Source organism: Meriones unguiculatus, chromosome 8, assembly GCF_030254825.1.
Source record: "Meriones unguiculatus strain TT.TT164.6M chromosome 8, Bangor_MerUng_6.1, whole genome shotgun sequence".
NCBI classification, from domain to species: domain Eukaryota; kingdom Metazoa; phylum Chordata; class Mammalia; order Rodentia; family Muridae; genus Meriones; species Meriones unguiculatus.
This window is the reverse complement of record NC_083356.1, coordinates 57,979,481-58,002,201: the sequence shown is the minus strand read 5'-3', so window position 1 is coordinate 58,002,201 and position 22,721 is coordinate 57,979,481. Positions and strand designations below refer to the sequence as shown.

Here is a 22,721-nt window from a genome sequence, read left to right as displayed (position 1 = left end):
ATCGTAACAAATCACTTTTAGCAGTGTCTGACAAATAGTAAAACAACAACAAAGAAGTCTTCCATTTTTATACCATTAGCACAGAAGAAAAACTTCCAAGCTGGGTCTTAGCTCTACAGTAAAGTAAAACACACTCAGAAAGACAACCACACCAATCCAGTACTGTGATTGAGACCCAATAAGGAAATTATACTTAACGTAATATAGGTATCTGCTAAACTTGTGAATGTATAACATTCAGGGAAATTATAGAATTTGACCTACTCTCCTAGTTAGTCTCTATAAATAGAGTAATTAAAAAAAATTCTTAAAACAATCAAAATCATTATACAATGTAGTAAATAAACAAAAGGAACCCTATTTAGTAATAAGAATAAACTACAATTTGTTCTTTATTTGTTATATTCAATATAGGTACATTTTTTTGTCTGTTTGTTTGTTTGAGAGCTTGTGTTCTACGCTGCAGGTATAAAACAAGCCAAGAGGAAAGGCTAATTAAAATTCCATTTTTGTAAAATTTTCAGGGATGGAAACTTCATTAGTGGTTGCCAGGTGTTAGAACTACCAAGATTACTTATGTCCACACCTGACAAGAGTGTGATCTAGTAACAACTCCATACCTCAACTACAAGTTACACATATCTACATATATTAAGATAAAGAATCATATATATAACTGCCCATGCCAATACCCTGGTTTCTATTGGCCTACAGTACCAAGGAAATTGGGTTTACATATGACCCTTTTTGTAATGCTTAGCAACTTTCTGGGAAGGTATTATTGTTTTAAAATAAAGTTAATAAAACACACTTGCACACACAAAGAAATTCAAGCAAGATAAAAAAAATTAATCATAGCCAATTTTATTCAAATTTTCCAAAATTTATAGCAAACATGTAAATTGCTTCTAAAAATGTATGTCATCCTTTATGCATAAAGGTTACTGTGACTTTCATGGATTCCTTTTACTTGTTTTCTTTATAATTCTTTAATAAAAGCCAGAATCTTGGGTTGCCCAGTTGGGAGCCTGAAATACACACAGAGAGAAATTATTAAGATAAATTGAAATTTGAAACCATTAAAAGAACAAAGAGTGGTATAAGCATCTTCTCATCGATAGCTTTTGAACAGTGATAGAGTATAACAGTAATCAATCACCAACATGGAGACAATAACCAACAAACTGATTTGGAATATATAAGAAAAAGGCAGACAAGAATAAGACTATCACATAAAATACTTTCCAGGCTCATCTCTACTAGACTTGGTTGGAAAATGAAATTGTAATTCAATCAATTTAACCTGTCCTTCAAGCCTCAATTCAATACTCTAATTACAAATTAACAACTCTCTATTCTCAGTTATATGCTGTCAGTGTCTAAGGAGAATTAAAGATGGCTTGAAATTCTGAAGTTACAAGGTTACTTAGGTTCTTTGGACATCAAAAATGAGGAACCTCTCTCTACTCAAAGAGGAAGGAGACATATTTTGTGGCAGTTAATTATGAACATCAAATAAAAGAAAATTAAAATTTATGTAAGATCGGCACAAAAAGCAGTATCTTTATATAACTACTTCTTTAGATTTAAAAAGAGAACACACATTTCAAGCACATGGAAGTTATCATCTATCAGAACCAAAATGATGTGCTGGGACTCCTGAGAAGACAAGTTAATGAAGTCACAAAAGAAGAATAAACAAGTAAACCCAGTTATAATTAGGAGCCTAATTTTTTTTCTTTTTCCTTGACTAATGAATATAATACATGTAAGATAATATTAGTTTCAGCTTAGTGATTTCTTAAACACTATGTTTGTAATTTTAAACAGAAATACAAAATTAGACCTAACCAATAATGATCATGCTCTCAAAGTTCATGTAACAGTTGTTGTATAGTTGCTAAATCCCATAAAGAAAGGAGAGTGTTTGGTTATTACCTCTGATCTACTGTTCTGATTAAGTTTCTTTTCGATATTCATGGCCAACATTTGGCTTCTAAAAGAAAGACTTTTAGTCTTTTCAATCACTTGCTGATAGGGTGAGACTGCATTGTTACCCATTACCACATGACCCTAAAATGCAAAAAGAGAAGTTATTCTAGTAACATCAGTGACTGGAGTGTCTCAGTACATCATGAGCACATCATCATACCACATACCTACTGTACACTTATACACTATTGAGATCACAATATTTACCCAGTAAGAAGACATAGGATGTTGCTGCTGACTTCAAACAACTGTCACCCAACTATTTTTTTGGTAGGGATGTAGTACCAGAAAATAGGGCCTGACACAGAACAAGCACCTGGTTACTGCCCAAGACAGTCCTAGTCTTGGTTTTACTTTTCCAGTTTGAGAAGTATTTTGTTAATTTGCCTAGGATGACCTTGAACTTGCAATCTTCCTGCCTCACAGCCCTGTACACAAATTACAGGCCTGTACCACTAGGCTCAGTCTAACAGTTTGACAGACAAGTAATGTATTGTACATGCCCATAACCCCAGCACAGGAGGCAATTGGCCAGACTGGTCTATACAGTGAGTTCCAGAGTAGCCAGAGTCTCATAGTGAGACCCTATCTTAAAAAGTTTGTACAATAAAATTTCTAAAGAGAAATTCAGAGAATTATAAAAAAGTTATCAACTGTTATATAGCATATACAATAACCTAATATAATACTCACTAGTTTAGAATCAATCTTGGCATCCAACCTTGCATTTCTAATCAAATTCACAATCCATCTTTCAGCTTCTTCTGGAGTCATATTCAGTTTATCTGCTAACATACTAATGAGAGACATAAAAGCTTGGTTATTTTGCACATAGTGTTTGACTCATACTTTGCATACATTTCAAATACTTCTGGATCATGTTCTCTTACATATATGCCCCTTTTCTACATACACCATATTTGTTTTTGCCTGTCTCAAACATAGTACCTTCATAATACCAGCTGGACTGTAAAGATCTTTGACAAAAGGTACTATATTCTGCATTTATAAACTGCTTTTTGAAAACATGATCTTATATGTGAGTGCTCCAAAGCAGCTTTCAAAGGAAGAAGAGTTTTATGATATTGTATGATTAGACAAAGTCTACCCACTACAAAGAACTAACACTTAAGGCTGCTCTTTATGTTTGTGATAAAACTCTAGGGGACTCATTGTAGGTATTATGCAAATAACCAGCAATGCTAATAATGATGGAGATGGAGCAACAGACACAAATGACACCACGGAGATATGCTAAAATGCCTTTGACAATTGATCTGCATCTTTTATTTTCCAACTTACAACCAGGTTGTAGAGGACTTGTACTTGAGCAGCTACTTGTTACTCAGTCAGCTGACAAGGAGTAAACATATAATAAAAACAAACTATATTTGCAAGCATGAGTGTGCACACACCATTAGTAACTGCCCTCTGTCTCTTCACTTGAAACTATTACACAATGTTCATTCTTTAATATAACCACTGATTTAATATAGAGAATATTTTCAACAAGACTGAAAGTCAGTTATGTTCACTGCTAAGACATCACAATCCTCAACAAAACGATTCCTTAGAATATCATAGACAGAAATTCGGGATCTAACAGTATACTCACCTTTCAACATTTTTAATCATTAGCCACTGTACAAGCAAATATGTAGTGATAAGGTTTCAATCCAAATGTAACCAACTGAAAATACCTTTTAGGAAATAATATACTCTCTACTATAATCCTACTTCACAATATTTCAACACAAGAAATTTAAAAAGTATTGTGGAAAATGCAAAATCAAGTCTATCAAACAATCTGCAACAGGACTGAAAAGGGGCCTTGCTGGGAGGCAGAGGCAGGCAGATCTCTGTGAGTTTGAGGACAAATCCAGGACATCCAAGGCTACACAGAGAAACCCTGTCTCAAGGAAAAAAAAGGGAAAAGGGACTTTGCACATGTTAGATAAGTACTTTATATCTGCACTATATTCCTAATCTGTTTTTACTTTCTGGGACAGGCCTGACTACATTGCCAAAGCTGACCTTAAGTTGGGTCTTTGGTTCAGTGAGGGTCTGAACTTGCTATCTTCCAGCAAATACCTTCTGAGTCTTGAGTCTTCTTTGCCAGAGACCCACCCAGTTCAAAGGCATTGTTTTCAAAAGGGGGAAATCCTGCAAGTATTCCTTCCTGTTCAACCCTTTCCTGATGAACTCTCTCTCCATAGTTGATCCCTGTTTTCCATTAGTACTCCTAGAAATGTAAAACTTACCTTTGTACTAAGCAAATAATGTCTGACACTGTCACTTAAAGAACACGTTTTTAAAAACACAGTATCTCACTCAGCATAACTGAAACAATATGTTTAAAATTGGACTGATTGACAGTCATCTTCTCTACATCCTGCTTATTTACTTCATTTTTTGGAAGCAGAATTTTACAGTTTAGCTCTGGCTGGCCTCAAAGGTGCAGTGAGCCTCCTGCCTCTGCCTACCTCCACTCCAAATGCTAAGACGCAAGGATGTGTCACCATATCCAGCTATACTCTGCTGTTTAAAAGTGGAGAACCTATTTTCATCAGACAATAATTATGTAGTTGGCATCACTAAAAATTTTAATTATAATACAAATTCTGTTCATAAGCTATGTAAGTAAAATACAATGCTAACAGTTTAAAACCAAGGTTATTTGATTCTTCTGTCTCTTCTCTATCTAAATGCTAATCCCTTAGTTGCTTTTTAAATCACAGCTACCCACCAAAAGTTCTTACCAATCTCTTCTCACCATAGAAAGCATTTTTTCCCATCACCCATAGTAATATGTTCTTTAAACACTCCCAACTCTACGTTAGGGTCTTTGCACAGGTTGTCCCTCCATCTGCCCTTTTCCTCAATTAGCTACCTATCTCTGACACAGTTCTTAAATAGAAAAGGGCCCTAATAAATCTTCTAATGATGGTATTTTTACAACCAGCCTACTCTCTTTAGTTGCTCTGCTTTGTTGACTCCACGCCTCCAAAAAATGGTACATAGTAAACCAAAGAGCATGCACCTTTCTCAGATGCCTTCTTCACTATGCATCCATAAGAATGTCACACAGACCACAAAGGAGGCAATCAATACTTAATTGTCTGATTAATGCTCTAGCCAAACCTGATTCAGGCTCCATTACTATTTTCCAGTTATTACAGAAATCATCTGTATATTGAGCCCTTATCTATTTTATATAGTTGTTTAGCCTTAAATTGCTACAATCAGTTCATTTCTCAGCTCTTTTCAAATTTTAAAAATCTCTTAATACAAGAAGCATAAACATTCAAACTTAATTACACAGTCATGGCTTCCTCCAGTTTGGCTCTAATCTTAAGTTTTCAGATTCCCATTACGCTCCCTCACAAATAACATAGGACAGCCTTAGCAAATCAACACTCTTCCTTCCTTATCACTTTTTCAATGAAGTATGAACTGGCTTTGATGCTTATGACAAAGATCAACTCTCATATAAGCTGAGGAGTTAGGGAGAGGTAATCACCTAACCAGCAAATACATCAACTATAACAATAACTAGAAGATCTATGACAAATCCAACTGGGTTTACCAATGCTAGACAGATTCCAGGCTAGAGAGTTGATCTAAGGAAACACCTCATTTCAGATTTAATAAGAAAGGAAATTACACTCTACACAGCACTCTAACTAGAATCAATATACTCCTTTTCTTTAAATGCACATTCTACCATGGCTACAGTAATTTGTCACTAGGAGCAGTAGAGCTGCAAAAATATCAGCAGGCTAAGCTATAATCTCACTGTAGGGCAGGTGTGTGATTCACTATCTCTACTGTGTTTCTTGATCCTTAATAAAATGAAGTCAAAGTAAAACGTGAATTAAGTTCTAAGATCATTAGCACATTATTTTGAAGGCTTCTTAGGTGATCCAAGCTACCAATCACTTCAAGAACAAATTAAAGAATATATACACTGGGCTGGCAAAATGGCTCGGCATGTAAAGGTGCTTGCTGCCAAACTGCTATCTGTTAACAACTATTTCTCTCTACTCCCAATGTGATTTTATATACAGATTCTTATGGGGTAATAAGACCTTGATGCAAAAAAATTCAAGAATAGTTGGATATAACTAAATTAATCCACCAAGGAAATCACATTAGTGTACCATATACATTGAAAATATTACTTCCATTCTTTACTTCCTGTTGAAAATCAGTCCAAAATTATTTTGCATCAACTTTTAAATTTCAGACACACATATCTAATAAACTAGTACCTTTTCTGACAGATGGTGCAAAATTTATGTTAGAGTTGTAACAGCCTACAAATTTAAAGTATTATACATACATACAATCCAATATGTATTTTATAAAGACATGACCTTCTTATGTGCTTAGTGAGAAATGAGCCTTATAAGGCTATGGTGTTGAGCAACTGAAATATGTCCTTTGGAAGGAAAAAGAAGCCTAAGACATGTGTATCTCCCACTACCCACAAAAGAAACAAGAAAGATATGAGCATACACTAATTAGAGGGCAACCAGGGCAGCATGGACCAGGGAACTAATGTGGCAATATAAGAATTTGCAAAAAGTCTAATTATAGGCACAGAGTTTAACTTCCATCTGAATTTCTTCTCTGGCCTTTCCAATATACAATATATGTTCATATGATCCTTCCTAATCACTCCATATTGTTCTTCAAAATACCTATTGAAGTAGTTGAAATGCGACTGGCCACCACCATAGGTGCATATACTTGATTGTTAGCTTTCTAGTCCATTGACTCTTCAGGAAAAGATTAAGGAGGTGTGGCCTTGCTAGAAAAAGTGTACTCCTAGACATGGGCTCTGCTGTTTCAAAGGTACTACAGCAGGCCCAACCTAAGGCTCTCTGTCTCATGCCTGTAGTAAGAAGGAAGCTCTTGGCTACTGCTTAAACACTATGCCTGTCTGTCATTGCCACACTCCCCATCATAATGATCACATACTCTCTGACACTGTGTGCAAGCAAACCCCAATTAAATGCTCTTTTTATAAGTTGCCTCAGCCATGGTGTCTCGTCACAGCAAAAGAAAAGTAAAACTAAGACACCAGTCATAATTTTTAAGTCTGAAAATATTTGAGTGCTTAGTATATGCTTTTTTTCTCCTCACTTTAAGTTCTTTGAGCATAGTCAGTACTTGATCCTCAGTGTCTGGCTAACACTGGCAATACTTCTTTCTTTGAAGTTATATTGTTGGTTATGTTTTGATTCAGAAGGTTTGCATGATTCAAGAAAAATTAATTCTATTTAAGTTGCTATTGAACTTCTCATGATGACTTCAATATACAGCCAAGTTTAAAAACTAGACCAGAAAACAATTGTTTTTCTTCCTGTCTATTGTTTAAAGATGAAGGTTAGTTCTGTTGATAACTTGCATAGATTCTAAATCACTGGAGTCTGATTTAAGAGATCTGTTGCCATTGTAAAATCTTAGTATAAATAGCTCATATTACTTTCAGCTGCTGTTATTCTAATCCAGTAAAACAGCTTTAAAAACACGAAAAAGCTTACTACATTCAATATACTAAAGACAGTATGCTACTGGCCTATCACTTCATTATGCTAGAGATGTAATTTACATGAATAAAAAAATTGAGTGATGGGATGTGACTGTTTCAGTCCGGCTCTGCTTTGGGATAACCAACCCTGAGGGTACTGCCTAGCAGCCCCGCTACACATCTCAACCATGTGTGTCAAACAAAACTTGAGATTTTGGGATACAGAGTTAAGAGTTGACAAAGATTTCATGTTTACTCTTCAGATCAACTGATAGCTTAAACAATCAACTTATACAAAGTTTATTTCTAAAAATATAAACTGTTCACAACAAAACAATTCCTAGTGAGGAACAGTACAATGTCTGAGAGGCTTACCAGCCTAAGTTTGTAATCCAGGATGACATAAGCAGCAGCTGGATGACAACAAACCTTAAGTTTTCCAGCTGAGTAATAAGACAGTGCACTGCATTAACATTTCTACTAGTCTTGGGAATCCAAAGAATATCAGAAAAAAATGTAAGCATGAAAAAGGCCTGACAATCTATCTGCATGCATACACAACAATATTTATAAACAAGACTGCATGTAGTAGTGGGCCAAATTGTTCATATGCAGGCCAGCACACACTCAACATTTGAAAGTTCTAGCATTTGAAACCTGTGTCATCTTAAGTGTCCAAGGCTAAAGAAGGAAGCTATGAAACATGTCCACCACCACACAAATTTCTGCGTTTTTTTAGATTTATTCTACTGAAAAGACTTAAAATACGTTTTTCTACAGATAAGCAGTATTGGATTAGAAATTTTTTAAGAATTCTTGAAGCTCAAAACCTCTAACATCTGAAAACATTTATAGACATAGCAACCTGAATATGCCTGATCATACCTACTATTTTGAAAAGGAAAATTATGTATTCCTTAGAAGAAAAAAAAAATTATTTTAAATCTTCTAAGAAAGGCAAAGAAAAGTCTGAACAACCTCAAGTAAATGCAGTATAAGGACTAGGAGACCCTAGGGCTATATAACACCTTTAGAAACTTAGTTTAAGATATATTAGAGCTGCTATAAACATGGTTGAGCAAGTGTCCTTTTTGTGTACTTGAACAAACTTTGGGTATATACCTAGCAGTGGTATAGCTGGGTCTGGAGGAAGCACTATTCCTATTTGTCTTAGAAAGCGCCAGATAGCTTTCCAGAGTGGTTGTACCAGTTTACATTCCCACCAGCAGTGGAGGAGGGTTCCCTTTCTCCACAACCTCTCCAGCATGTGTTATCGCTTGAGTTTTTCATCTTGGCCATTCTGATGGGTGTAAGGTGATATCTCAGGGTCGTTTTGATTTGCATTTCCCTGATGGCTAATGAGGATGAGCATTGAAAGAAGGGGAGTTAGTCTGATGGGGAAAGGATAGGAGCTCCACAAGGACCAAATATATATGGGCACAGGGTCTTTTCTGAGACTGACATTCAACCAAGGACCATGTATGGATATAACCTAGAACCTCCACTCAGATGTAGCCTGTGGTAGCTCAGTAACCAATTGGTTTCCCAAAGTGAGGGGAACAGGGACTATTTCTAACAGGAACTCAATGACTGGCTCTTTGGTCTCCCCATCCCCAAAGGGAGGAGCAGTCCTGTTAGGCCACAGAGGAGGGCTTTGCAGCCAGTCCTGAAGATACCTGATAAAACAGGATCAGATGAATGGGGAGGAGGTCCCCCCTATCAGTGGACTTGGAAAGGGGCACGGTGGAGATGAGGGAGGGACTGGGAGGGAATGAGGGATCGGGACACGGCTGGGATACAGAGTTAATAAAATGTAACTGATAAAAAAAATAAAAAAATAAAAGATATATTAGAGACAGTCTAGCAGAAACAGAAGCTATCCAAGAAAAAGTAAAAATACATGACAGATTGGACAATGTCAGGTGCTTGCCTAAAAATTACAAGGTCTTGGTTTGGATCCCAGTTATACAAAACAGCAAAACAACCAACAGACAAAACCAGATACACTCACAAAGGGATTTCTGGTCTATTACCTTCATCAAGCTACACATTTTACTAAGAGTAGACATTATAAATATTTAGTTTACTTTACTGACAAACATCATAAACTCAATTCTAAGAAACATAATAATGAACCCAAATACCGGTTTACAAGGGTTAAGAGCTATAATTAACACAAACTTCTTTTCCATGGTACCGCAGTACTAAAATGCAAAGAGAAGCCTTATGGCTTAAAATATTCAGAATACATTTATTAACATAACAAAGATCTGCACTAAATTTGCTAACAAACACAGGAGCAACTCATGATGTCTGGTCAAACACAGAGGCAAACAAAACAGATCAATCCCAAACACAAAAGCAATCACAGCCTACGAGGAAATGGAGGAAAATACCATAAATAAATAAATAAATAGATAGATAGATAGATAGATAGATAGATAGATAAATATCCAAAACACTAAGCATTCCTCTCTCACAGAAAAGCCCTAATTACAAATCTAAAAAACAAAGAAGAGTCAAGACCAGGTAGTACTATCCATCAGTCCCACATGTGATGTGCCTGCCTTTTTATCTCACAATCAGTTTCATATTCAATTTCAAGAATAGGAAGAGAATCAATTTTAAAAAGCATGCCTGCAAACAAAAAAGTCCTAATTCCCCAAAGAAAAGCCCAGTGGTCACACTACACTTCTAACTCTGGACAACCACTTCAAGGACAACTCACTAAAATGAGGCAAGATGGGTCTCCTACCAAAACAAACCACATTAAGAAATAGAATTTGGTCTACACACAATTCCTCAGAGGCAAAGATTAAAAGTACCAAGTTTTTATGTTTTATATTTGACTTCATCCATGGCCAAAGGACACTAATAATTTTTGAAACCCTAATACAGAAAATTAGTTTCTAATGGGTCATGTACATTTCACAATTTTCCCAATTATTTTCTCACACAACAGAGAAACTTTCAACAAAACTCCCCACACGATTTCCATGTTTCAACATTTCAGGATGTCATAGGAGCTTACTATATGAGAATTGAAATATTTAATTAAATATACAAACTTAATTAACAGAAATTATTACCAAATGTAGTGGTCTTTCAACAAAATTTCCAATTTGCCAAGGGCTAGCTCATTTCACCTACTGTTGAAAACCATCTTACCTAGCCTTCATAACAATACAAAATCCTATTTAATCTTTAAAATGGTAACTGAAAGTAAGTTTAACACCTCTTGTCATTTGGGGAAACTATCCTTTGCCATTGAAATAGACTAAACACTTCTCAAAATTAAAACAGGTTAAAAATTTCACAAATTTTTGGCAAACTTTTTTCTAAAAGCAAAGCGATATAAAAATGAAATTCATTACATGTAATATAATAAATGATAATTTCTAGAGACTAAAGGTAGAAAATACATATCCAATCTGAGTGTTCTTACTTAATGCTGATACACTGGTGGATACGACAAAAAGTCTCAAATATGAAGAGACGGGCATTCTCAATGAAGTCCTCAAGACACGCCACCAAGAAGAAGTCATTCACAAGCACCTAGATGCATGAAATACATACAAAAATTAATCATGCTGACAACTGTTCTTAAAAACTTGACCCACTTTGTGTAGTTTATTTCTTTATTCACTATAATCTCACTACCTAAAAAAATCTACCAGCACAGCACTTTCTGGAATATTGTTCATGTTCAAATCCTTAAAAATAATTTAAACAAACAGTTAAAGAATGACGGAAAAAAACTTTAAAAAGTCTCAACATCTCCTTGTTTTATTGATGATTTGAAATAACATACTAACTTCCTGACAAATGTTTTTGTGTACAACATTCTCTAGCTACTTAAAGAACTAAGGACATGAACTTTCTGCAACATAGGACAGACTTAGAAAACAATGCAAGAAATAGCATTTATTTCAAAGATAATAATAATTAAAAAATTATTCCAACAGCAACATAAGCAATGTATAATGTTCATGTTTATAAGAACACAAACTATCAAGTCAGATTTTAGTTTTCTATTTTGATTAATATTAAAAAACTATCACAATGTATATTTATATTTTTCCCTTAGAGAAACAAGATCTTAGTTAAATTGAATTATTTTGTTCCAAAAATTTGATTTTAAAAGATGAAACTAGCTGAGGACGGGAATGCATACTATCCCAGCACTCAGGAAACTAAGGTACAAAGATCAAGAGCCTAAAATTGGCTTAAGACACCAGCAAACTGTGTACTCACTCCTCACCCAACCTCCCAACCCCAAAATTTGTGAATATGAGCAAATAAATAACCAAATAGATGTGGCAGGGCCCTGGAGATGGCCTGGTGGGTAAAGCACATGGCATGCAAGCCTAGCACATGAGTTGGACCTTTGGAGCCCATGTAATAGAGAAACAAAAAAAAAAAAAGACTCCACAAAGTTGTCCTTAGCGTGTGATAGAGCAGCCCTTTAACAGAAACACCTGGGGACACAGTCAGGGGGATGGATTTCTATGAGTCTTTGGTTTGGTCTATATATCAAGTTCCAAACTTGCTCTGAAAACTTTATTTTCAACCAAACAATGGGAAAAATTAGGTATAAAATTCATCACTACAATACATTTTCTACTTTATAGGAAATGTTAAATATAGGAATATTAAATCTCATTTATAGGAAATGAAAAATCTAAAAGTAAATCCATCCATAAAGAGAATCACAGTTGTGATATGCATGTATATATGAACCAGATTAGAAAGATTTAAGGAAGTCAGATGGATTCAAATCAGCCCCTGCTTTAATTTCTGTAACCAAAAGACAAATGCCAATTAAATGACTTCATTCTACCAATAATGTGCCATTTAGCTTATTTTTTCCTTATTCAATTACTTCAATACTTTCTATCACATCTCAAAATTTAATGTAAACTGCTTAGTAAAAATTCATACTTACTGATTCACACTCCCTCAGCTTTTTCTGAGCCCCATCGAAATCAAAGTTAACATATAAGCATTCAACAAATTCTGTAATTGGGTCTTTATATGTGTAAGACTCCTGCAACATCAAGAGAATGTCCCGTTAGATCTTGCTGTGTAGTATAGCGCCTATAAAATGTCCAAATTAACAGCAAATAATCCAATGTCATCTTCTGAAAGCACGTGTTCTAACCCTTACTTCAGATAACACATTAAACTTGTCATATGTCCAAATCAGTCTCTAAATTCTCATTGTAGAATTATTCCAGAAGCTTAAATTCTAAAACCCGGTCTCCTTTAGTCAATAAATGATGAACTTTTCCTGCTATGAAGATACAATACACTCTACTATACAATAACTTCTTTTCTATTCATGCATTCATGAGTAACTAACTCAGAGTTCTTTGCCTTGCCGACCCCCACCCCCAGAAATCAAACAGCAGGGGCTTCTGTCACCTCAGGAGTGTTACTACAATATTTTATTTAAAAGGTCACCATCTGGAGTTATGCAGGTAACAACTCCATAAACCATCAAAAAGCAGTTCCAGCAAGCTACAGTCTTTAGTAGAAAGCATAATCACTCATATCACATCTATAATAAAGATACCTAAGAATTTACAAAAGAAAACACTCAAGGGCTTGCCTCTCTTCTAAGTTCATATACATGTCCCTCCCATTTTGCATATTTTCACCCAAGACCACAGAGTCTTATTTTAGAAGAAATTACACCTTGACTTTTAGTGGTGTTAAGTTTAGCTTTACCTGCTGGATAACTTTCACTAGATCTTTCAGGACCTGCCGGCGTTTTCGCACATCTTTGTTTGTTATAACAGCAGTGGTCAAATAGCGGAGAATATGTGGACACATTGTCTGTATTGCATTAAGGTACCTAAGGTAAAAATACAACAATTATTTATATTCATTAAACTCCCACAATTTCCCATGTATATAATTCAGTGTGAATTAAAGGAAACATCTAATGACATTGTTTAGTCTAAGACTACAATCATTTAAGATTTACGATTAAGTATTTCAAGAGAATAACCACCGGTAAAATCAGCAGAATCCAATGACAAGAATCTAAATGGGAATATCATCACTATTGTCAGTAAGAGTGAGCTGGAAGACTCACCTAGGAGTCTAAGAAGTCACTCACCATGGCTGAAAATATGGTGAAAGTTCTTCAGATATACTATTAGTTTATTCAAGACCTGAAAGCAGCTATGAATTTTTTTAATTTTCTATTTGTTTTTTATTTTTTGGTTTTTCGAGATAGGGTTTCTCTGTGTAGCTTTGGCTGTCCTGGACTGGCTTTATAGACCAGGCCTGAACTCAGAGATCCACCTACTCTGCCTCCCTGAGTGCTGGGATTAAAGCCATGCACCACTACGCCCAGCTCAGGTATGACTTTCATTCTTCCATTAGAACAATGGAATGAAACTTTGCATGTGCAAAGTACTTTTCATAGTCAAAAAAAAAAAAAAAAGGGCACTTACACAAATCAAATAATTTTATTTATGCAAAAGTAGAAACAGTGAGGACATTATTATAGTATTACACAGCCTGGATTAAATCAGTAGCAGTGGCAATCATGAAAAACAGGAAGGAAAGTCAGGTAAAGGTCAATAGGCCTTAGCAATTATTCATCAAAGCATGCTACTATTTTGAGAGTAGACGACCCTCTAACTCATTGCATTTCCCCTGATCAGTTTTCTTGTTGATCTAATATGTACTACCTGACCATTCCCCCAGCAGATTACTTACTAGACTAATAATTATCTGTCTGTAAAACCCATTTCTTAAAAGTGTTGGGGACAAGCAAAGGAAGCTTATTCAAAGTCTTACTATTTCATTTTCAGCCTCCATTTATTCCTAGGGAGGCTAAGTTCAAGTTCTCTGGCCCTAGAGGAGCTTGGGACGTCCCAATAGCTTCTGTTGTAAGGAGACAATTGTCTGACTCCAGCCATTTTAAAGACAACTTCTCCATCTTGCTGTCAGGGCCAACTAAGTTCATGTTCTCAGGCCCAGGAACCTATTCCTATCCTCAGAGGGTGATGGAAACCCTCTTTCTCAACTGCTTTTGTCAAAATATGACTGGACAATGCTATAGCCCATCCCGATCCTACTCACTTTATGGTTTCATCCTACGAATATGCTATACAGTGGACCTTCTGCATCACTGTTCAGTATATAGTCTGTTCTGCAGCCCTCATCAATCAGTACTGGCTTGATTACAATACATTTTTGTCATCTGCACTGACCTGGTATTTGAGTCATGTTGGATTTAAGCGGACCCCTCAACAAAAGGTATATACATACATATATACAAACACATAAACACAGCCCTTTGAGAAATGGTACATATATATTATATGTAACATATATATATTCACTTTCTAAACCACCAACTCAGCTCCCATCAATAAACTGACTCCACAGAAACTGCTTTCCCAATTATATACTTCTCAGAGGATGAAATCCCAGCCACATCTTAATTTTTTAATTCCCAGGACATTGGAGAGATGGCTCAGTGAGTGAAAGAACTGACTGCTCTTCCAAAAGAGTTGGGTTCAATTCCTAACCCTGGCAGCTCACAACTGTAACTCCTATTCCAGGGTATCCAACAAACTCACACAGACATAAATGCACGCAAAACACCAATGTACACTGAATTAAGATATAAATAAATTATGAAAAATATTTTAATTCCCAAGCTCTCCTAGACTATCCATGTGTACACATACACTCTCACACACACACGCACACACACCAGTGTATTGTAGATTCCTACTGAATTCTTCAGGGAACTTTAGAATTTAATATCTAATACTGTTTAGTACCATCTGTTCTCTTAAATGTCCCCTGACTTAGGTAAGGTATAAAAACTGTATCCTTAAAAATAAACTTCCAGGGAGAGAATGGAAATGTCCCAGCTAACAGCTGTATCTTCTGAAAAAACTGAGCCTTATTTCAAGCAACAAACTACAATACTCAAAATATAAAATATGGCATTGAGTTTATGTTTTAAAAATACAAGTAAAGAGACAAGTAGAATTCCTTCCTTTGGAATAACATTAACTGGGTTCAAATTTAGAATTATGTATAAAAATTGATTGCAAATGAACTGGGCATGGCAGTGCACAACAGTTACTTCTGCACGTGGGAGTGGGATAGAGTAAATCAAGTTCAAGATACTAGGCTCCCTGAGACCATCTTGAGAAAAAAAATCAGTAAATCAAAACTTTTAATATTTCTTAAGACATTTTTAAATGTTTACTGGTTAATGCTGACCTATAAGATTTTCAAATATTTAATATTTAGTCATTCTTGTTTGATTGACTGACTGATTGACTGTATTGCCAGGGCTTAACCTGAGGGCCCCAAAGCTATGAGAGGATGTAGCTCTACCACTAAGCTACATCTCCAATTCTTCTATCTACTTTTTAAGAAACATTTTTTCATGCACAGATACCCTTAACTAAATACTGTTATCATTTGACAAGCATATGGGAATACTTTATTGCTTAAATAATTCAGTTACACTGTTTTGATATTTCTTCTTAGCATGCAACTACATTACAGCATCACTTCCAATGTAACTGAGTTGAATGAACTTAGAAACATGGGACTTTCCTCTGTGCTTGCAACGAGGTCTATAAGATCCTAGAACTGTAATGTGAGTTAAAAGTATCTGTCACAAATACATGCAGCAAGGAAGGTCTGCTTCTTGTCTTGGCTTTTGGCAGATGAAAAATGTACAAGCTACAAGTTGTGATTCAAATGTTTTTACTGAAGCATAAATTTCACATGAAAGCACTGTTTTACTTTGAAATTTCAGATTGAATATTAGACTGCAGAAGTGAATCTTCACGTCATGCAATATGTGATGACAGTGGCCCAAGGGCAGCTATAACTCAAAAAGTATCTACCTTACCCTGAGCAAGTCCCCAGTGGCCCCACCTGAGCAACTATTCTAGTTTCAAACAATTTCATTTGTTCTGGCTGCATTGTTCTGGCTGATGAAATAAAAATAAATATATAAAATTTTGAAAGCCTATTAAAAACAACAACAACAACAAAAAATAGAACCCCTGCTGGTAAATGACCTTTCTTACTTGGCTAACAAAACAAATAACCAGAAACTTTGTTGAAACCTCACTTTCATTAGTCTTTGTGAGCAAATTTTGCTGTGGTGTAACATTTTGAATTTCCTAATTTTCTTACAATTGTTCTTCACTCAGTTGAGAATACTGTGATGGTAAGTGGATATATACATAGCATATCCATACTATCAATTCAGTGTTATACATCTTAAGTCAACTGAATAAATAAAAAAAATTTCCACTGTGTCTTAAAAGCACAATGGGGTCCATTTCACTATTTGTTGCGACATGAATATAGAGGCATGTGATATATACTTATATACAAACACACATCCTAAGATCTGGAAGAGTCAAATTTAAAACAGTGCTGGGCATGGTACTATATATCTGTGATTTATAAAAGGATAACCAAGCTTTAGGAATGACTGAGGAACATCGAAAACCTCAGTAAAATAGTGAGAATTTTAAATAATAAATAAAATTACTTCTGGCTAAGAACAGAATGCTGCAGTTCACAAATTTACAAAGCAGTGTATACATTTGTTATCAACCCAAGACAAAGAAAAAACTGGACAGGGCAACCTGATACAAAAGGACTCTTCCATGATATAACAACCCTATCTCTCCTGTTTTCTTTTCCAATAATTTAGGAATAGTGTAGGTCTTATTCTTAACACTTGAATTTACAGTAACCCTTTAGTATCAACAGAGGATTGGTTCCAAAATGTCATTATGTGTCAAACTCTATGGATGGCAATATCCCCTATAAAATTATAGAGTACTGTTTGCATACATTCCTGTAAAAATAAAACAACCTCTAATTACTGTAATACCTACTATATAAATGTAGTTTGTAGATCTGCTGTATTATTTATGGAGTAATTGCAAGAATAAAATACCTGGACATATTCACTAAAAACAAAATTTTTCTCTGAGTTGGTTATAAATGTGTAACCCACAGAAATGGAGGACCAGCTATATGCTAAATAACCACGGACACAGCAACAATGCACATTGATTTAATCCTTTAAAGTGAGCCCAGAGTATAAATGATACCTGCATTTTTGGTTTAGACATCATTCTTTAAGAATTCTTAAAGACCTACAAGATATGATAAACATAATGAAGTCTATACACGTAAAGAAGATAAACAAGAAAGCAGACACGAGGTAAGATGATCAATCCTCGCTTAGAAAGACAAATGAGATGTGTATTGGGACGTATGACAGGAGTCTACTGCAGAAGGCATCTGAAAGACCCTACCAAGAAGCGTTTCAAAACAGATACTAAGACTCATAACCAAACCTTTGGCAGAAGGGGAGTTAGTATGACAGGGAATGGATAGGAGCCCCACAAGGATCATATATATCTGGGCACAGGGTTTTTTTCTGAAATTGTTTCTCTAACCAAGGAACATGTATGGATATAAACTAGAACCTTTACTCAGACTAAGCTCATGGTAGCTCAATAACCAATTGGTTTCCCATAGTAAGGGGAACAGGGACTATCTCTGACAGGAACTCAATGGCAGGCTCTTTGACCTCCCCACCCCCCAAGGGAGGAGTAGTCCTGCTAAGCCACAAGGAGGACTTTGCAGCCAGCCCTGAAGATACCTGATAAAACAGGGCCACACGAAAGGGGAGGAGGTCCTCCCCAATCCATGGACTTGGAAAGGGGCAGGGAAAAGCTGAGGGAGGGAGGGTGGGATTGGGAGGGAATAAGGGAGTGGGATACAGCGAGGATACAGAGTTAATAAAATGTAACTAATAATAATAAACAATAAAAATATACCAATAGAAAAAAAAAGAATTCTGAACAGCACAGAATACAGTTATCAAATAACTTACCCACTGTTACATATTAGCTTTTAAATTAACATGCACACACACACACATTTATCACACAAACAAAATATTGGCAGGTGACAAACTGAAATATTAAAGGAGGACATTTCACATAATCAAAAACTAAAAATAAACAGTGATGTAACTTACTGTGGTTGGTAAAGGAAGAGATCAATAATATTATCACGGCCTTTTGGATGGTTGAAAAAAACAAACAGAGACCAATGGATGAGCCATGTTCGCTGCTGAAGAGACTGGAGAGGAGAACTCACAGACTAAAGGATTTAGAAATTTATAGAGAGGAAATATTAGTATGTAGAAAAGACATGAAAATAAACACAGAGATTTCATTAGTTTAACCAAAACTAGACTCTATTCTAATACTGTACTAACCATAATAATACTGCATTATGACTGAGGTTTGACCCCTTCGCTTTTGTGATGTTTCAAAGTATTACACTGTAATAATCATTTCAGAAGACATTTTAAAAACAAGGACAGAAGTAGACAGTCCTTAACTTGTGGGTGAGAGGGTGACATTAACTGTGGGTGAAACTGCTGTCTTTCTGCAACAACTTTCTATAGTAGGGGGAATGACAAGGGCAGCGTCATGGGGATGACAGGGGCAGCATCATGGGGATGACAAGGGCAGCGTCATGGGGATGACAAGGGCAGCATCATGGGGATGACAAGGGCAGCGTCATGGGGAAGACAAGGGCAGCATCATTTTCAATGACATGGTAGTTAGTTACAGCAGAAGGGAAGGGATAAATCCTTTCCTCTAATAGCCAAACTAAGTGTGACTTTAAGTAAACACACCTAATCAATTAACTGAGTTTTCAGTCAAGACAGAACAATATCAACAACAACAACAATAAAAAAAAAAACCTCAAAATATGAAGGTTTTATTCTTCCCTATTCCCTCTTAAAATGTGCAGTCTTGTTCCGTATCAGAAAACATGACAAGTACATAAAAATTTCATAGAATCAATCCAGAACATGTAACTCACATTATTGTCTATGGTCTCTTTTAACCGAGTAAGGTCTTCCATGGCTGCATCCCAATTCTGCATTAAGATTTCAGAGGCCAGTTTTCCCCAGAGTGAACTTAAAGCATTTCTATCTGTGGCTGGAACCTATATGAATATTATGCAGCAAGAAAAAAGGTACATTTTATACCCAACACAACCATCTAGCTTACCTACAAACATATAACCAAATTATACCTCTACCACAAACTCTTTTATTCAAGGCCTTATTGAAACACAACAGTAAACTACTTCAAATAATTTATTTAAAAATACTTAGCCTTTAATACCAGGTCTTTACTGTAAAATAAAAGGTGATTTTAAAGCTGGGAAATAGCAGCAGCATTTTAGCATAATCTATTTCAGATAATACATATGCAATCAAATGCCATATACCTAAAATTACAAACAATGTTAGATTCAAAGGAAGAAAATGTCAATGAATTTAATGTGTATGAAACCTAAACTTCTGAGTCTCATTCACAATACAGTAAAATAAAACAAAAAAAATAAAAACATTTCAAAACAGGGCACAGTAGCAAGTAACCATCTTAGCACTTAGAAAACTGAGACAAGAAGTTTGAGACTCACAAGTTTGAGACCAGCCGAGACCACATACCAGGCCTTGACACTCATGAAAACAAATAATACAAAATTATGACACAAAAGAAAATGTAAAATGCAGGCCTACTGGTTTACAAGGGAAGTTACTAAAGAATTATATTCAAAGTTGTAAATATAACTATCAAACTAGATCCAAGATGGCGGCGACCACCATTTCTGAGAAGCAGAGGATTTGAAACTCTGAAATTGGTGAGTGGAGAAGCAACTGAAGCCAGAAAAATCAACGTTTTGGCTTCCTGAAAGAGAGGGGAATCACAGGAGCAGAGAACATTTAGATTCAGATCAGGCACAGACTTCTCTGGGAATGGAAAGGGGCACTTCCCTTGTTTGGCCCTTCCTCCTCCTCTGGGAAGCCAACACACAGCACCAGTGACACTGAGCACAGAACTCATGGGGACCAAGACGGCAGAGGTAGGGCTCCTAGCTCCTCAGCCAGGGCTGCGGGCTACACCCGCCTGCCAGATCCCAGATCAGCAGTATAATCCTTCCCAGGTCTCACATCTGCAAGCAGCAATGCTGACTCCTCAGGGCCTCCATGCCAGTGACTGTACAGCCAACCAAAGTCCAGCAGACCTGCAAAACCACCCAGGTACACCAGGCACCAGGCCACCTAGGTCTGTGGACCACTTTTGTGGCTCCCCTGGACTTCCGAGCAGGCACCTGGACACTTCAGTTCTGCAGCAGCAGCTGGACTCCCTAGTTTAAAGACTGCAGCACCACTGAGCTAACTGAGCTCAACCTCCCACATTTGACTCAGGAGGTCCAAACAGGCCAGTAGAGAACAGGAGGAAACCATGTGCTTTATGATTTGACCTGGTAGAGAGGTCAAAGTTTCACTATTCGCAGATATTATAGTATACCTGAGTCACCCCAAAAATTCAACCAGAGAACTCTTTCAGCTCATAAACACCTTTAGAAAAGTGGCTGGACACAAAATTAATTCAAAAAAATAAGAAGCCCTCCTGTAGACCCAAGACAAAAGGGCCGAGAAAGAGATCAGGGAAACAACACCCTTCACAATAACCACTAATAACATAAAGTACCTTGGAGTGACTCTAACCAAGCAGGTGAAAGACCTGTTTGAAAAAAAACTTCAAGTCTCTGAAGAAAGAAACTGAAGATATCAGAAGATGGAAAGATCTACCATGTTCATGGATAGGTAAGATTAACATAGTGAAAATGGCCACTCTGCCAAAAAGCAATCTACAGATTCAACGCAATTCCCATCAAAATACCAACACAATTCTTTATAGATCTTGAGAGAAAAATTATCAACTTCATATGGAGAAACAAAAAATCCAGAAATTCCAAAACGATCCCGAGCAACAACAGATCATCTGGAGATATCTCCATCCCTGATCTCAAGCTGTATTACAGAGCAATAGTAAAAAAACTGCATGGTATTGGCATAGAAGCAGAAAGGTGGATCAAAGGAACCAAATAGAAGACCCAGAAATAAACCCACACACCTATGAGTACTTGATTTTTGACAAAGAAGCCAAAAACATTCAATAGAAAAAAGACAGCATCTTCAACAAATGGTGCTGGAACAACTGAATGTCTACATGCAGAAAAATCAAACTAGATCCGTATTTATCACCCTGCACAAAACTAAAGTCCTAGTGGATCAAAGACCTCAACATAAAACCAGACACACTAAATGGGTTAGAAGAAAAAGTGGGGAAGATCCTTGAACTTATTGGCACAGGAGACAACCTCCTGAGCAGACCACCAACAGCACAGGCTCTAAGATCAACAATCAATAAATGGGACCTCATGAAATTGAAAAGCTTCTATAAAGCAAAAGACACTATCATCAAAACAAAACGACAGCCTACAGACTGGGAAAAGGATCTTCACCAACCCAACATCTGACAGAGGACTAATATCCAGAATATATAAAGAACTCAAGAAATTAAACACACAAACCAAGAAATACAATTAAAAAATGGGGAACAGGGCTAAACAGAGAATTCTCAATAGAGGAATATTGAATGGCAGAGAAACACTTAAAGAAATGTTCAACGTCATTAGCCATCAGAGAGATACAAATGAAAACAACCCAGAGATTTCACCTTACACCCATCAGAATGGCCAAGATCAAAAACTCAAGTGACAGCACATACTGGAGAGATTGTGGAGAAAGGGGAACCCTCCTCCACTGCTTGTGGGAATATAAACTTCTACAACCACTCTGGAAATCAATCTGGTGCTTTCTCAAACAACTAGGAATAGAGCTTCCTCAAGATCCAGCTATACCACTCCTAGTCATATATCCAAAAGATGCTCAAGTACACAAGGATATATGAACAACCATGTTTGTAGCAGCTTTATGTGTAATAGCCAGAACCTGGAAACAACCCAGATATCCCTCAACGGAGGAATGGATACAGAAATTGTGCTACATCTACATAATGGAATATTACTCAGCAATAAAAAACAAGAAAATCATGAAATTTGCAGGTAAATGGTGAGAACTGAAAAAGATCATCCTGAATGAGGTGTCCCAAAAGCAGAAAGACACACAGGGTATAGACTCACTCCTAAGTGAATATTAGACATATAAGATAAACCTACTAAAATATATACTCCCCAAAGAAACTAATCAAGAAGGAGGACTCTGGTT

General features: G+C 36.3%; 1 protein-coding gene across 1 annotated transcript in view; it reads right to left on the bottom strand.

The window, feature by feature from the left end:
• Nucleotides 1-848: 848 nt before the first annotated feature.
• Eif3e (eukaryotic translation initiation factor 3 subunit E) overlaps nt 849-22,721 on the bottom strand; it is a 38,814-nt gene continuing 16,941 nt past the window's right edge. The window contains exons 6-13 of the mRNA XM_060389485.1: nt 19,454-19,579; nt 18,594-18,718; nt 13,259-13,385; nt 12,474-12,575; nt 10,974-11,083; nt 2,686-2,788; nt 1,939-2,073; nt 849-1,028 (exon numbers count right to left, since the gene is read on the bottom strand). Coding sequence (XP_060245468.1) covers nt 990-1,028; nt 1,939-2,073; nt 2,686-2,788; nt 10,974-11,083; nt 12,474-12,575; nt 13,259-13,385; nt 18,594-18,718; nt 19,454-19,579 — 867 coding nt within the window. The 3' untranslated portion in view covers nt 849-989. The remainder of the gene's footprint in view (nt 1,029-1,938; nt 2,074-2,685; nt 2,789-10,973; nt 11,084-12,473; nt 12,576-13,258; nt 13,386-18,593; nt 18,719-19,453; nt 19,580-22,721) is intronic.